This window comes from Vidua chalybeata, chromosome 1, assembly GCF_026979565.1.
Source record: "Vidua chalybeata isolate OUT-0048 chromosome 1, bVidCha1 merged haplotype, whole genome shotgun sequence".
NCBI classification, from domain to species: Eukaryota; Metazoa; Chordata; class Aves; order Passeriformes; family Viduidae; genus Vidua; species Vidua chalybeata.
Window position 1 is genome coordinate 25,348,454 of NC_071530.1, and position 16,493 is coordinate 25,364,946.

Here is a 16,493-nt window from a genome sequence, read left to right on the forward strand (position 1 = left end):
GAGAATGACCTCCCTGTTTCTGCTGGCCACACTATGCCTGATACAGGCCGGGATGCCACTGGCCTTCTTGGCCACCGGGGCACACTGCTGGCTCATGTTCAGTCGGTTGTCGACCAGCACCCAGAAAGGCCAGGTCCCTTTCTGCCTGGCCACTGTCCAGCCATTCTGTCCACCATTGGAAGTATTCAAGATCAAGCTGGATGGGGCTTTGAGCAACTTGATTTAGTGAAAGATGTCCCTGCCTATGGCAGGGGGTTGGATGTGATGATCTTTAAAGGACCCTCTCAACCCAAACCAGCCACCTACCTGTGCAGAAGTCTCCCAGTCCAGGAAGAGTTTTAGGTGTTTCCATGATCATGCAAGAGGATGAGCCACTCTAAAGGAGAAACAGAGATTCTCTTCTGCCATCTCAGGTTATTCCTGAGCTAGTGAAGCCTGAGTAGAGACTTGTGAAATGAAGCTTGTTCTTTCAAATCCAAGCCTGTGCCTTTCAGCTGCCTCACCCCAAGACAGATGTGCTGCGCCAGCCTGCAGAAAACCTGATTCATGGCTTCATCCATAGCCCATTGCCAAAAAGCAAAAGATTTCCATTGACTTCATTCGGTTTCACACTGGCCCCTGGGACTCAAAACACACTGCAAAATGCCAGTTCTCTGCTGAATCTGTCAAGGGTCTCCTGTGTTGTTTGAGCCAGCAGGGCCTCACTGGTTGCTGCCAGCAGGGAATTTGGCCCTCCATGCCATTTCCAGCATAGATGTTGCAAGATGATGGTTAAATTATTTCTCTTGAGTTTTTACTGATAAAAAATATGTCAGACCTTTTGGAAAACCCTAGCTCTTGTACTACTGCCAAGTGTTTCCTTCTCTATTGCTACCAAGTTTTGACTTCAAATGGAACTTTCTAATTACATCACAAATATTATATCATGCAAATTTGGAACCTGTTAACATAGTCCCGAATAAAATAGCTGAAAAATAACAGACAACAGTCTCTTTTCATTACACTCTGAAGGTCTAAAAAGTTTTGAAGTATAAATTCTCAACTCTATCTGAGTATTGAAGAAAGATGACCTCACAGCAGAATGAGCTGGTTGCCTAAAGAAGCTGGCTAATCCATGAGACACTATTTCTATCTTCTTCTGTTGGCATCTTTTGTAATAGTTTATTAACAATGATTTGTGTCCTATTGAGTAAGCTGTGTTTGTATAACACCATTGGCACTACATTAGCTGAAGCCAAGGGTATTCTGGCTAGTTAGTCACAGCTATCAAATGCTTGGAACTTAATTTTCACTCTTTTCTAGCTAAGCATTTTTAACAAATATTTTGCTGCAGGGTAGAGAAAATCCTAAATACTCAACAGTATTGTTTGCAGGACCAGACAGGCATTTGCAGCCAGATGAATATGTTTGATGTGCTTTTGTGGTGGAAACACAATGACACCTACTGGCCGATGAAGATGGCTGTCAGAATGTCTGCTGGAGCAAAACAGCCCAGAGTCGACTCTGCAAGGAAAGGGGATGACATTCTTCTGAGAGGCAGGATGACAAATCAGAACAACACCCATAGATATCTCAAGAAATACAATAGAGATTGAAAAACAGAAAATATAAAGTATTTCATTTATGTACCACTTGTTTATTGAAAAATAAACAAACAAACAACACAAATCCTCTTATGGTGCAATTTTTTTCTGTTGTCCTCAGTAGTGGCTGTCAGAGTTTAAAAAGTTAAACCAACTTACACTGGGTGTAGCCAGCAAAAATGAACAAACAAGATCCAGAATGCACAAGTGCCTCCTCTCCTCTTAAAAAAAGGGATACATGTAAGTAGGACTTTCTGATACCTTAAAATGACACAGTTCTGCACGACACTGATATTAGTGCATTTTTTCTCTTAACATGATTCAGTCTCTGTAAGTCTTGTGCAGAAGACTATACTTAATCAACCCCAAAGGCATGGTGCTCCAGCAGTATGGTATTTCTCTTGCAAAGAGTGCTATTAAAAATGAATAAAGGAGGCAATCAAAACTTGTCTGTTTCTGAAACTGTGAATGCTAACAATAGCAATGAGAATGAATTTTCTACCAGCTCACACTTCTTATGTTCAAAATGTGTATAATTTTGAAATCCCTTGTCTTCCATCAACTCTGCTCCTATAATTTTTAGTTGTGTTGCAAGATGATGCAGTTCAACAGAACCAGCACCTCTGAAAATCATCATGCTTGCTTTCTAAAATGGATAGGCTGTGCAATTTACTCAGTAAGTGGCACTGGGTTGGAAATGTTATACAGCCAGGATATCAGTGCAACATCCAGAAGAGGAACTGCATGGGAAAGAAGGCTTTGGCTTCCATTCATGGAAGCAAATCAATCCAGAACTATGGAATACAGCATAGACTAGATCCTGTCCATGGTTATACAGGCTTCTAGGTGGTGACAAGAAAATCGAGGCTGTCCAAAATTAAGGAATCTTGTACATGGAAGTAAGGGCAGCAATGCATTAAATGTAGACTTTAGTACCATTTCACGTTGGATTTAGCAGGAGTCAAGAATGTGCTTGAACTGGAGCAGCATCTTGTATAATGTGAGTGCTCCAAAGCTCTGTACAATTTTGCATGTTACTCCCTCACTTAGATTTCATCCCTTACAGAGGAGATGAAGGAGTGTGAGCAAAGGGATTTGGCCCTAATGTCACAACCCTACTGCTCAACAATGGGCCTTTCACAGTGCTGTTGCAAGGAAGAAAAGGGGAGAAGGGAGATGGCATAACACAAACAAATAAAAACTCGTTCAGTCTGTGATTATAAAGGTCTAAAAGGGTCCTCCTCATAGCAATAAAAGAGAAATCTGTGATAAAAGTGGTCTGACCATCAAAATATGTCAGGAAGATCTTACCAGACCATACGCAGCAGATGATTCCTTCTGTACATTGCATAGCAATGGGACAAATGTGGGCTGGATTTCCCTCCTCAAATAATTTCAGAGCATTAGAACTGGCATTTGATTCCTGACTGGCAGTATTCAGGATGTAGGACAAAACAGGAATGTGTATATCTGTGAAGCTGCTTGCTTGCATATGTCATCCTGGATTTTGGTTCTGAAAGGTTACATTCTATTGAGACAAAAAAAAAAAAAACCCCAAAAAAACCCAAAAAAAAAAAAAAAAAACCACAAAAAAAACCCCCAAAAAACAAAAAAAACCCACAAAAAAACAACCAAACAAAAAAAAAAAAAACCCCAAAAACATAAGCAAGAACAAGGAAATGTCTTCCATATTTTTTCTGATATGTGTAACTTTTATAAACAGAGCTCTTGGGATGTGAATTGTCATGTTAAACATAGTGACACCTAACAATGAATAAAAAATAAATCAGATGCAGATTTCTGGGCTGCTGTCCTATGTCACCACACCATCCATGACTTTTGCAAGTGGTCATGTATGTTAGTGGTTTTCACACTGCAGTAACTGGGATGCAGCCTGAAAACAGTCAGTATGATACCCATGTCCCTGTTCAGTGCTGATGTAAACCCTCTGTCTTTTATACTGGCAGGTGGGTGCACCATGTGTCCATGGGTGTATTCCACAATAATTCTGCGTAATAATCACTTTGTGGAGTCCCCCTAGTTACTGTCTTCCCACATTTTACTTTAATTTACATTTCCTATGAACTTACTTACATAGAAATATTAAAAAAAAATTTTGTTTAGATAATAAAGGTGAACTTTGGTTTTTTTCTTCTTTCCAAACCCCAAAAATATGCTGACTGTCTTGACCAGCAAAGAAGATGTTCACTGGTAACCTTCACTCCCCCTCCAAGAAGCATTGCACTGCCTGGGTTATTTGTTTAAAGAGATACTGTGATGTCAAACTGGAACCTAAAAGTAGCAATTTTAAACACAATTATTTTAACAAACCAAAGACTTGTGGAGACATTTCTATACTTATAATTTCCGGTGGATACAGGGGATTTTCTTGAATCCTTATTACAAATAAACATCTTCCACTCAGCCAATCATCCCAGACAATGCAGCCTTATGCTCGTGCATGGGAGTTAGGGAGTAAAAATTATGAGAAATTCATTACTTAAACTTGAATGGAATAAACTAATTTTGTTTAATTTGGAAGAGTGAGAAAATACAGAGGGGCAGCTAAATACTCGAAAAGTATTTATGAAATCTCAGAAAGTAAAGGTAGGAGGGTTAAGCACTCTGGTTAAAAACACTGTTGGAAGAATATTTGTCCTCAGGTGTGCCAGATCACTGCTATTTCCAGTTAAACAAAGTTAGGAGGAGTCTTTTACATAATTTTCTTCATTCCTGTCTTCAATATAGAGATCTGTTTGCATAAATATGTACCTTCTCCATATACATATGTAGAGATGAACCAGAGAACTTTGCATGCACAGAACTGCAGTCTCCATCTGCAGGATGCACTTCAGGAGTGAACCGCATTATTCATTTTGTGTGCTCACTTTGAGACATCCTGGAAGATCCTGCTTTTTGGGAATACAGAGCCTATACCATCCTTAGGACACTTAGTCCAGACTCTAAACATGAAGAACACTGTTTCCAGCCTTAGAGCCTCATCTGTCAAACCTAAAGACAAAACTTCTCTAGGACATGCAAAACTGGACACGGGAACACCCTGGATGAGGGGTGAAGCCAAGAGAGGCAGGTGAAGATGCTGATGTTGAAGCTACTCCCATCTTGCCTTGATCCCTTGTTGGTCCTGGGTAAATCTCTTCATTTTCTTCAGCAAGGAGACACACAGTGAGGAAGGGACAATTACTAGACAGTGAATAAGTCAACTGTGGAATGGCTAAACAATATAACCATGCTAATAATTCTTAGCAGTTTTTAGTCCTCATCTCCTTTAAAATACATTTTTTTCATCCTGTGGCAACACTCAACTGCCTTTCTCTAGTCCTGCAGTGTGGCACAAAGCTGAGATTTGGCTTACCACCATCTGGAAATGAGATGGATAGAATAAAAAATGTTCACTTTGCTATATGACCAAATACAAAGAATTATCTTTGACCACTTCCCATCCTTCTCCACCCTGAAAAGACCAACCAGAAAATGGAAAAGGATGTATGTAAAATATCCCTAAGCTTGTAAGCATCTCCTTGTAGTTGGTGTTCATTTGACTTTTGAATGTTTCAGCATATCTTTAGTTCTCTTTGATTCTTCTGAGGTTATATGGGTGGTTGCTGGCAGAATTACACAAATACAGTCTTCACAGCTCAGCAATCCTTGGATGCAGATTTGGAGCTCAATGTGGGTGGCATAGGAGTAAATGCCAACAAGAAGGCTAGGACAGTGTTGTTACTTTCAGAAACTAAATGACTCAGTACAGAGCCTTTGCAAGCAGCAATTAAAGAACCAGAAGAATGTTTTGTAACTACTAAAGAATAAGAGGGAAACCTCATTTTTTTGTAATGATGTTTTATTTTCACTGTTTAATCAATGTTTTAATCTTGCCTTAAGATATATTTTTGTTACTGAATGTCAGCTAGAGACAATCAGTATCTTTCTAGTCTTTTGCTGCCAGGGCATTTCCACCTTTGCTGTGGGAGCACCTTTCAGTTCATTTTAGGGTTAAGGCTTCAGATCTCCGTAGCTGCATGTTCCTGTTGTTGAGAAAGCCTCTACAGGTTGTATAGAAAGCATTTACCAAAATCCTCATAGACTTAGATTGATTTGTATGGGTGATATATCTGATGACGATGACAACGATGTATTGTCCAAAAAGTTTTAAATAAAAACTGACAAATTGATAGAGTATGAAATAATACAAAGTTGCCCAAACCTCAGAGACAATATCAACTACTGGCTGAAGTGCTGAATTGAGATACAGGAAAGCCTTAAGTTGTGCCATCTCTGACATTGTCTTACTGAAGGCTAGGTTGGCATGATGACTCAGTTTCTCAAGTTTCCCATATGTTGAATGGCAATGTGGTACTCTCAGACAATCTCAGTGTACCTGGAGGCACATTTTGATAGGCAAGTGTGCAAAGCAATTGGTGAGTGTCAAGTACAAATGCACAAGACACAGTTTATATTGTGGAAAGTACTGGGGAAAGTTACCAGAAATAAAAAAAAAAAAAAAAAAGGCACCATATTAAAAGTCTTAGAAATCCGATTACAAAGTAAGCCAGAAAAAATGGTTTTGTTATGTTATTTCAGAAAGTTACAGTAACAAAGTTTTGTGTGCCCTTGTGTGTATGTGTGTGTATATTTGTGTCCATGGACATATGTATGTGAGTTTGGAGGGGCATGTGGGTGCAAGTATATGTATATACATTTACATAAAAACAGGTATATGCACATATAGAGCGTACTACTTGTGTGGCATATCTATTCCTTGCTTGTACAGCAGCACATGTATCAAACAGACAATACTTGATAAGGAATTTAAAGTATTTACTGATAGCAAGAGAAATGATTCATGTTCTAGTATCAGAAAAATAATTTTTGATTTTGTTTTACTTTTTCTAAACCATCACTAGTGGTAAATATTTCTCAACCGGCTGTTTACCAAATTTCAGTAGTCAGTCTGGTTATCTGAAGGATCTGAAGGATCAGTCTGCAATATACACATATTTCATGGGTTTCATACTGTCAGATTTCTTTGACTTGTTTACAAAAAAAAAAAAGATTTAAAAAAATCAAGAATCAAAAATTGCTTAGCAGTTCCATATGGAGGGAGGAATTACTCCAAATTTACACTGTAAAATGTTCCAATTATTGTCACGACTAAGTTTTCAAGACCATCATCATATCCCAGTGGATTTCCAAGCACATAAAATGCAGTTCTCCTGGGAAGGTAGAAAAGAAGGGGTATTATCTGAAGACCTGTTAGACCAACTGACTTCAGACCTGAATGGATAATGATGCCTCTGGCTCTGGTGAGGTGTAACAATTTTCAAAACATGTTGGAGATGCCTGTGGATTTCAGAGCACTTTGAAATCCAGTTCTTAAATGAGAAGTTTTGCTCCCAGGGCATAACTTTGAAAGCAGAGTGCAGGAAGACAGTAAATGAGTCCCAGCAAAGCCCTCTGGAAGCCGTGAAAAGTACAGTTTTGATATATGAAGCTGAACAACAGAAGGGGTACAATTCATGGCCTTTTGAAGAATTTCTGCAGTGCTGATCTCCTCAAGTACATATTTTGATATCACAGCCTGATATTTTAAATAGACACTGTACCCTAGACCTGGATGGGATTCTCCAATTTTTCAAGATGACACAGCAGTCATATGAATTTTAGAGCTCACAGAAAAATCATCTGTCCTTCAGAATGTTGTTTTCACCATAAGCTCCAGGAGTACATCCCTGCACCATTAAACAGTTTGCTTTCAAGATTCATTGTCAAGGATTTTTAAATGTACATTATCTTTATACCCTACTAATGAATATAAAGAATTCATAACTTCTATATGGTGGGAAAATAAAATTGGAGAATAAACAATGCTAGGACACTTTGTAATTGCTATATCCCATCAGTAAAAAGTCTCCAACTTTTTTCCTTTCAAGAGATTGTGACCATCCTACTATCTAACACATTAGACTGAAACAGTTGAAATTTTTTTCCCCTACATTTTGGTCTGTGCTTTCTATAGCACCTGGAGCTGCTACTGCTCTATAGAACAAGTTATCTTTCGACATCTCAGTTTACAAGCAAATCTCAAAGAAGTAAAAAACCAAATGCCACTTCCACAAAGCAGCAAGCAGTTTGTGATCACTAACTCACTCGTTTTTCAGTCTAAAAATTATTCCTGTGGCACCTTGCAAATAACTTTTGTTTTGTTTTAGGAGAAGTGAAAAGCCGTAATTCACAAAGCAACAGCATTAAACTCACCATTAAAAACCATATCTCACAGAGGTGATCATTTCAATACTAAGAAATGCTACATGTCTTTTGATCACCACTGATCCTGCCTTCAGGTGGTTTGGGGAGGGGGCGGAGGGAGGAACTGATTAACAGGGATAGTGATGTTGGATAAAAAGGGTTTAAGGAACACTGAGTATTTATTTAAATACTTATTTTTTATTTTTTTCATGTGGTGTTCTATTCTGAATCCCAACCATTAACACAAGATGTTATATCAAGAAACCACATAGGAAAATCCCGACTATCAAGAAATGTAATTACAAATATTACCAGATCCAGTGAATAATAAATCTTGGATGAGTAGCCATCCAGATACACCTCCAGTTTGCAGTGTGGTGCTGAGTTTCAGGGCAGGGAACACAACAAAAGAGCACAAACAGTTTCAGAGCTACACAGTTTCATGTTGGATTTGTTTTCCTGATTGATTACAACATCAGAAACTGGATAGAGACAAGAGATGCCTATCCAAGGCTGCACATCAAAGGTGATGCCAACTGTTTTAACGTGAGGCTAGTTAAGTATTCCATAACTTGGCCTGCATGATAAATTGTTCTGGACAGACTGGATGCATTCAGAAGGCTTTAAAGCACTAGAGACCTGAGATGGAACATGTGCTTTGCTGATAGCATATTGTTTATGCCAAAATAATGAATGATGTTGGATTATGCATGCTTCATTTTAAACAGCAGACAATGATCTGGTTTTGTAAAACAATAACAATGTTATAGCAAAGCCTTGAACCTGAAAACATATAACCACTGAGCATGCTAAAAGGAGAAATCCAAACACTCTCAAATGCTGTCAAAATTTATGTTTGGCTTTGAATGTTGTGGGTTTGCCCTGCTTTCGGCTCTGAAGTGTCCAGCACTACCTGGACACTTGCAGCTGCATCTCCCATGTTCAGTGCAGTCAATGGCTTTGTTTCTCTCCCAGTGGGAAGGTATAGGCTCCCAGACCAGTAAGAGCCACAGGGCTCATGCTTTATGTGTGACATGTAATCTGCTATCTATATATCTTAAAAAAGCAAGAAGGGATTTCCAACTGATCTGTGGTTACTTGGTGGAGGAAGGGAGGCAGAAAGAGAAAGCACAGTCTTCTTCCCAGTCCCTTTTGGCTCAGTACTAATGCCAAAACTGAAGCAGCCACACAGAGAGCAGAGGAAACTTAAAAAACTTAATTAGGGAAGAAAGCAAACTAAATAATACTCTGGTCTGTTTACTCAGAGCTGCAATGCTGCCAGAGAAACCTCACAGCTTGCATTTGTAAGCTATGGTTTTCATATAAAACATATTTAATGAAAACAGGAGACGGGACAACAAGCTTTCTTCTAACTTCATTTAAACATGTTTACATTGCACTTTAAATTCCTCTTGGGTTAATGTGAAGCTGGGCTAAAAGTTTGGAAGTGATGCAGCCTGGCTAGCTTTATTCCCTGAGTTTAGGCTTCAGGGCCTGACAGCATATCATCTGGAGCTCCCAGGACCCGTGGACGCCACTGCTCAGAAGGGGCTCGCTTTTGCTCCCCTCCTGATGCCTTGAGGCTGGGCTATGCTTTTGCAGTCACATATATGTGGTCTTTTCTGCAGCTTTTCAGGATATTAATTTTTTAAATTTGATAATCTACTCTCTTCTTCTGATTCTCCCCTCTGTTAAAAGCATCAACATAAAAATTTCTATGCTCTTTTTGTGTTATTCTGGGAGAAATTTTAATGGATTTATGGAAGCATCTTTGCATGGCCTTAAGTTTTACAAAGACTTACTATGTAGAACAGGAAAACAAAGCCTTACCTATGAATGGAGCACACTTCATACTATATTTGAAGTAACAAAATGTGTGCTTTCAAATTGTATTTATTTCAACATCAACATTTTGCTTTTAATTCATTTATTATGTGAATTAATAGCAGAATATTGCATCTCTTACAGAATTTGAATGCAGTTAAACAGAACAGCACATGTGGCAGATTAACCAAGTGAACTAGTACTGTATTTACCAAAAGGATTGTTCACAAGAGAAGAAGACATACAGCAATTCCAAATAAATGACATTTTCAAATTCTGTTTGAATTTTCAAAAGTAGAAGAAATGTTTTGTAATATAGGCAATCTTTTGGATGCTTTCTTTGCTGAAAACAACAATAGCTTAAGGATGAAAAAGATTTCCAGTTCACAGTCTGACTTGGCACCATCTATAAAAGACGGTGTAGGATTTTCCCCCTAAAACCATTTTGCCTGCCATTACATTGAGTTTTGATGCTCTTTAATTATTCTACCCAAAATTTTAATTTTGAATCAGTTCACTGAGTAGAACTCTTTTAGAAAATTTCCACTGAATACTAGATGTTTCTGAAATGAGATTAAAGAAAACCCTCACAAGGTTAATTGCAATATTCTCTTTTTCTTTCACAACACTTCCCTGAGACATGCTGCTGCATGTGTGCTTTGAAATCCAGTGCTGGACTAGGGAGAGGAGATGAAGGTGGGGAGATGGTGAGCAGGAGGGTCCACATGCAAGCCTGGCACTCCTCTGGGCTGATGTTGCCTACACTTGGCTTGCTGCAAAGCTCTCCTCTCATGTATTCAAGCAGAAACTTGATAGAGTTTGGTAGCTAAATACTTTGAATATTTTAACACACTTGGCATCTTTCATGTCTGGAGGAGGCAAGCAGAGTTTTCCTCATGAACTGTCAAAAATTTGTTTTGGATAATATGGATCATGTGCTTCAGATGAAAGTACAAGAAATCCTGCAATGAATGAGCATCTCAAGCATAAGCTGAACCAAAGCAGAACTTCCTTTTAATGTTCAAAATCTACCAGCCAAGCATGTAATTGACTGTAGTCCAAAACCAGCTGACTGCCTCTCCCTTTCAAAATCGTCATGTGCTGTATTTATTTAATCAGAAATGTGGTCTATTTGTTTTCATCCTACTATCAGATGCATGCAGGAGTACCTGAAGCCATCCTAATGTGCTGCAACAAATTACACTCATTATGCCATCTTTTTTCCTCACTGAAATGGAGCTTTTGGAAGAAAATCATCTGTCCTCCTCTCACAACCATGCTCTGCTGAGCAGGCTGGAGCATACCAAGGCTGTGTGAAGAACACTGGGCCAGACATGGTCAGGCAGTTGCCTCTGCAGCCGACAGCAAACATGACTGGCATCTTCATCAGCTGTATTTCCCCAAGCCCTGGGGAAAGAGCTGGTCCATTTTCAGCTGCATCCATGTATAGCAGGTTGCACGTCCAACTTTTGGGTGGGTTTTGAAGCAGTACTTGGTAGGACTGATTTTGCTTCTGTTGAATCAAGGACAAAACTCTACTCCACTTTGACAGAGGCAGAAGCATCCTCATAATCTCTAAGTACCCATGGCTTTTTCTAAGTAATTTATGAAAGTATTAATTTTCTGTTTATGTTTCCTACAGAGCAGGGGTAATTCAGTGTCTTTTTAGTTTATGAGGCATATTGGAAGATGCCACAGAATGTTTAGTAGACAACTTGTGCTGTCATAACAGATCTTTGGCTTGGTTTTTGAATCTGCTTTGGTCTGGAATAGCATGTGAAAAGGAACTGTCTTGAATATATTCAAGTACTTAGAGAGTTTATTAAAAACATCATAATTCTGAAGTGAGAGATGCAATTTTATTGTGATCTGCACAATGCAAAAAAAGGAAACATGGAACAGGGCTATATATATATTTTTTTTATTTTAATAGCAGGAAATTAGACTGTACTTTAACATTTATCCACAATTTAGAGAAAAAATGCATATTATTCTGTGGGTAATATTTTAAATATGACAATACGATTTACCTTCATCAGGGCTACCAACAGCTCTGGAAAGAAATACCACATCATTGCATTCTATACTTAATCATTTATTTTGATTCACAAAAAGAACTTCTCTCAGGATGCTCTTGATAATTTAAAAAATTACAGCAATTATACCAGCTCAATAAATACTTCAGCTTCATCTTCTTTAGTCAACATATTTCTGATAAAAGGAAAAAATAAACATGGAAGTGTTCCTCCAGTCTTTCTACATTTGGAATTAGGACTGTAGCAAACAACATGGCCACTCTGGCAGATTCACAGGGTCAAAAGCTCAGAAGGATGGCTAAGAAACCACTTTGCATCCATGCTTTACCACAGATTTCTTGTATATCCTTGGGAAAAGGCTGAGATGCTATTCACACAGTCTAGGCATGCAAATAGAGATTTAATATATTGGGTAAGCCACTCCACCTGCCTTTGTGCTGACCTATTGCAGGGCTGACACTGGCTGCCCAGATCCAAAGGCACTATGATGGAGTATGGCACAAAGACACTTTGGTATCTTTGTAGGATCCACATCAATTCTAGCACAACAAACACTGACCCAGTGCTCTAAAGCCCAGTCAGATACAGAATAATCCATTATATGTTGTTTAAATCATATGTACCACAGTACATCCTTTTATTGACACTTGAAAGGAAGTAGTGCTTAATTGCCTCCACCTGCCCAAAAAGGAGTGGGATGAACACTCTCTTGAGGTGCCTCTTTCTTTGATGCAAGCTAAGAAGTGCTCACAGGCTGTGGAGCACCAGGAGCAGCAGGATAGATGCCCCAGTGCCCTGCACAGAAGCAGTGCTGCCTGGAAGCAGAGGCAGGCACCAACAAGAGCAAGCAAAGGAGTTGTGCTCGTGTGTTAACTAAAATCGTATCTGGATTCAAAGTGTGGCACAGATATTTTGAGTACTGATGACTGAGAAGTCATTATATGGAAACAACACCTCTGATATTGTATCACATCTTTATGAGTTCTGATTGTGAGTCCTTTTGTGCCTGTACACAAAGAATATGGCACTCAGTTGTCTTTGCTGCCTTTCCACATTGCCTGATAGTGCAGAGACCTTTGAGGACTTAAGCATATAAAAATTGTTAATAGACAAAGACTGACAACTTAGACTGTTATCAGTAGCTTAATGAACTTACAGCTCTATCATCTGCTCCATGGGGAATTCACTGGCAAATCCTCACTCCTCTCGCAGCACCTAGGGAAGGTGCAAGGACAAGGCTCAAGAGCTGCAGCTGAAGCAGCCTGGAGGTGCAGAGATGCTGCGGGAATCCTCCTGGGCAGGAACCACCTGCCCCACAGGACAGGCAAAAATAGCTCTTGGTCTCTGTGGACAGAAAGACAAGATGTAAGAAATGTTGAAAGCCACGGATCTGCCTGAGCTGGTATTTGAGCCTGGTGAGTATCTGAGAGGCAAAATGAATGCCCAGCAGAGGGCTTACGCAGGTCATGGAAGAGGAGGACTCCTAATACCCACACAGGGTGGATGTAGCAAGGAAAAAGCTCTCAGTGTGCAACATGAGTATGTTGGTCAAGATATAATAAAATATTTAAATAAATTCTCTAAGTGAATGCGCCCTGAGATGATTCAGAGGAATTGCATCACTGCAAATAAGTGATACAGCAAATCAGTTTTCTAACCTCAATCTTTTTAAACTGTGAAAATATTGAAGGGCATATGGTAGACAAAATGCTTTAGGTCCAGAAATCCTCCCTCAAAGAAACGTCTGCAGAAAATACAGTTTGAAGATATAGCAAAACCAATCAATTTGAGGATCAGGCCACTTCTGCCAGGGCCTGACTGCTCACTCTGACAGCACCATCAGCATGAAAAGGGCAGGAGACTGTCATTAAGAATAGTGAACCTATAAGCATTTGCTTTTATTTCAGTAACTTTGTGTTAGTGGGAACTTCAATTTTCCATCAATGAAGTGCTTAGGACAATAAATAAACATAAAGAATAGTAGTCAGTAAAATAGCCTGTACTTTGCTCTTTACTCTTTTGCTCTCATATAATGACTTGGGCTTTCGATGAGGAAGTACATTTTTGTAATTTCCTAGTATTTTAGTAAAGCCCAGTGCTCCCTGGGCCTATGGAAAGGTTTCCTTTTTATTTTGAATCATGAGTAATTTCACTGGCTGGAAGGACCTTAAAGCTCACCCACAAGGAGGCAGGACTTTTGCCACTGCTGCCACTGCCTGACTCTGCTTTTTCCATTATATCTATAACTGTTGACATTTGGAGGTTTTTCCACATGGGTTTGTTGGATGTGATGTCAAGCTGCTGGAAAAGCTTTATGGAGAGCTAGGAAGTTGGAGTTTGAGCTGTAAGTGGGAGGTGGAAGAAATCAGGAGCTCGGTAGTGACAATGCGGTGGCACAAAGTCCCACGGGGACGGTAAGGCTTCTGCTATGACTCCTCTTGTCTCATAGGGAAAATGCAAGTAAATCAAATTTAAGCGTATGATGCTTGGGCTTAGTGGCCTAATTAATTTGTGCCACATTCCACTCTGGTATAAAGTGCACATTTCATTCATCTCGTGGTGAACCTGGAGCCAAAAATGAACTGTTTTCTTTATCTATATATCGTGATCTCTGCCACCAGCACCCATGATGTTAAACAACATCCTCCACGCACTCTTACCAGTACTACTTGTAACCCCATTGCTTGGTATCGTAGGCGCCACCCGCCAGGCGCAGGCCCCAGGTCTGCGGGCAGCGCCGCCCCACACGGAGCGCTGAGCGCTGGTTCGGCCGCGGGGGAGGCGCGGCCCGGCCCGGCCCGGCCCCTCGGGCCGCCCCAGGGCGCCGCCATGGCGGGCGGAGCGCGGCGCCTGTACCGCCGCATCCTGCAGCTGCACCGCGCTCTGCCACCCGCCCTGCGCGACCTGGGCGACCGCTACGTCAAGGAGGAGTTCCGGAGGCACAAGGCGGCCGGGCCCGCCGAGGCCCAGCGCTTCCTGCGGGAATGGGAGGCAAGTGCCCGCCGCCCCGCGGGGCAGGGACGCGGCCGGGAGCGGCGGGGCTCGGCGGGGCGCAGGGAAGGCCCCGGCAAGGTCAGGTCGCAGCTGTTCAGATGTTGGACTCGGTGATCTCAGAGGTCTTTTCCAGCCCAGCTGATTCTCTCTTCTCGGGCATGATCCCGTGAAGGGCGACCTCCTTACAGAGCTGCAGAATGCCTTGTAACTCCATGTCTTTAGGCAGGTTATCTTTTTATGGTTCTCGGTGCCTTGCTTCGAATGTGTGTGATCATACTAATGCATAGACAGGTATATGTAACAGAGTGGCATCCGTCATATAATTAGCTATGTATAAATATATAAATAAAAGTATACGCACAATTATCTGTAAGATCTATAATAATGCATTATATAAGTCGATCTAAATATTTATGACTACATACATAACTAATAGTATAATTATAATTAGCTAAATATAAGTGTAAATAGCTTCCCTGTGAACTTGCATTTCATTTCTGAGTAACGTTTTTTCAGTGTTTCCTAAGGAAACAAGTCTTCCGTGAACATTACTTCTCTGCTTAACACTCCTTCCCCTGAACCAAGGAGAGAAAAGCAGATCGCTCCCAAGTGATGAGGTTGTAACAAGTTTCACAAGCAGCAGAAGAAGGAGACCCATAAGGTGCTTTCCCCACATGCCTGGATCCCGGTAGATATCAACATATTAATAGGTCCCCAAGAAGTCCACATGGCAGGCAGATGTATAGACAGAGGAGGAGCTTCAGTTAAAGTATGAACACAGCTGCAAGAGACAGATGTATAGACAAGCTTCCCATTAATTTTCATGCTCCTTGAACTACTGGCTGGGTAGTACTTTTGAATCTCAAAACTGTTTTCCTTTCTATGGAAGGAAATTCTGTTGTACTTTGCAGTGGAAGGTGGTTAGCAAAGGTAGCATCCATTTCCTCCCAGTTTACCGGGAGAACTGCCCCATCCCTTCTGCCTGCAGTAGCTGAAATCTTGAGGATTAAAGTAACAGGCTGGGGCATCAGGAATAAGCAGGGAGAAGACTGCCTGGTATTCTCTACATAGGAAAGGGATAAGTGTATTTTAATTGCCTCTTGCCAACTGTTAGATCCTCAAATCAGAAAAATTTGTATCAACCTCTCAAATGCCTGATGCTATTGTAATTTTCAATTGCCGTTTACTTAATACTGCTGAAATGTTTCTGCATCACTGCTTTCAATTTTAACATGAGCTAAAGAGACAAGTTACAGGTTACTATTTTCAGTGCTAAAATCTTCCTTAAAATAGTTTTAGAAAAGGAAGGAAATGTTTACATTGAAATATCTTTAGCCATTTTTAAAGTGAAGTATACAAATAGTGAAAATGTTTCTCAGTTCTGAAATGTTTTAAAGGTAGATTATAGGGAAAATGGTGACAAAAATTAGACTACAAGTAACAAGTTGAATTTTGAAACCTGACATTTAGTGCTATTAGCTATGATATGTTCAAGGAAAAGAAACTAATTTAATAACTGTTTTGAGTGTATGAATATAAAGAACTTTGCAAATATGTCTGTCTTCTAACAAGAAGCTGGGAGATATTAGCATGTAGTTAACATGTCTCTTCTCATCTTTAAGTTTTGTTTTGTTCTGGGGTCTTTTTCTCACCCAAATAATAATTTATTTCAAGTGTGAAATTTAAATCAGACTTTCACATTTTTGCTCTGTGAGACTTGCTTTTCATGTTATGTTATGCTGTGGTTCCCAGCCCCATGAAGACTTGAATGAGGTAATTGAGAAAAGTG

At 40.1% G+C, this 16,493-nt stretch overlaps 1 protein-coding gene across 2 annotated transcripts in view; it reads left to right on the plus strand.

The window, feature by feature from the left end:
• Window positions 1-14,520: 14,520 nt before the first annotated feature.
• The window catches only part of SDHAF3 (succinate dehydrogenase complex assembly factor 3), a 29,392-nt gene continuing 27,419 nt past the window's right edge, over window positions 14,521-16,493 (plus strand). The window contains exon 1 of one of the 2 annotated variants that reach the window (XM_053949719.1): window positions 14,521-14,782. In XM_053949719.1, the coding sequence (XP_053805694.1) occupies window positions 14,540-14,782 (243 nt within the window). In that variant the 5' untranslated portion in view covers window positions 14,521-14,539. The remainder of the gene's footprint in view (window positions 14,783-16,493) is intronic. The other variant, XM_053949725.1, reaches the window with a different exon arrangement.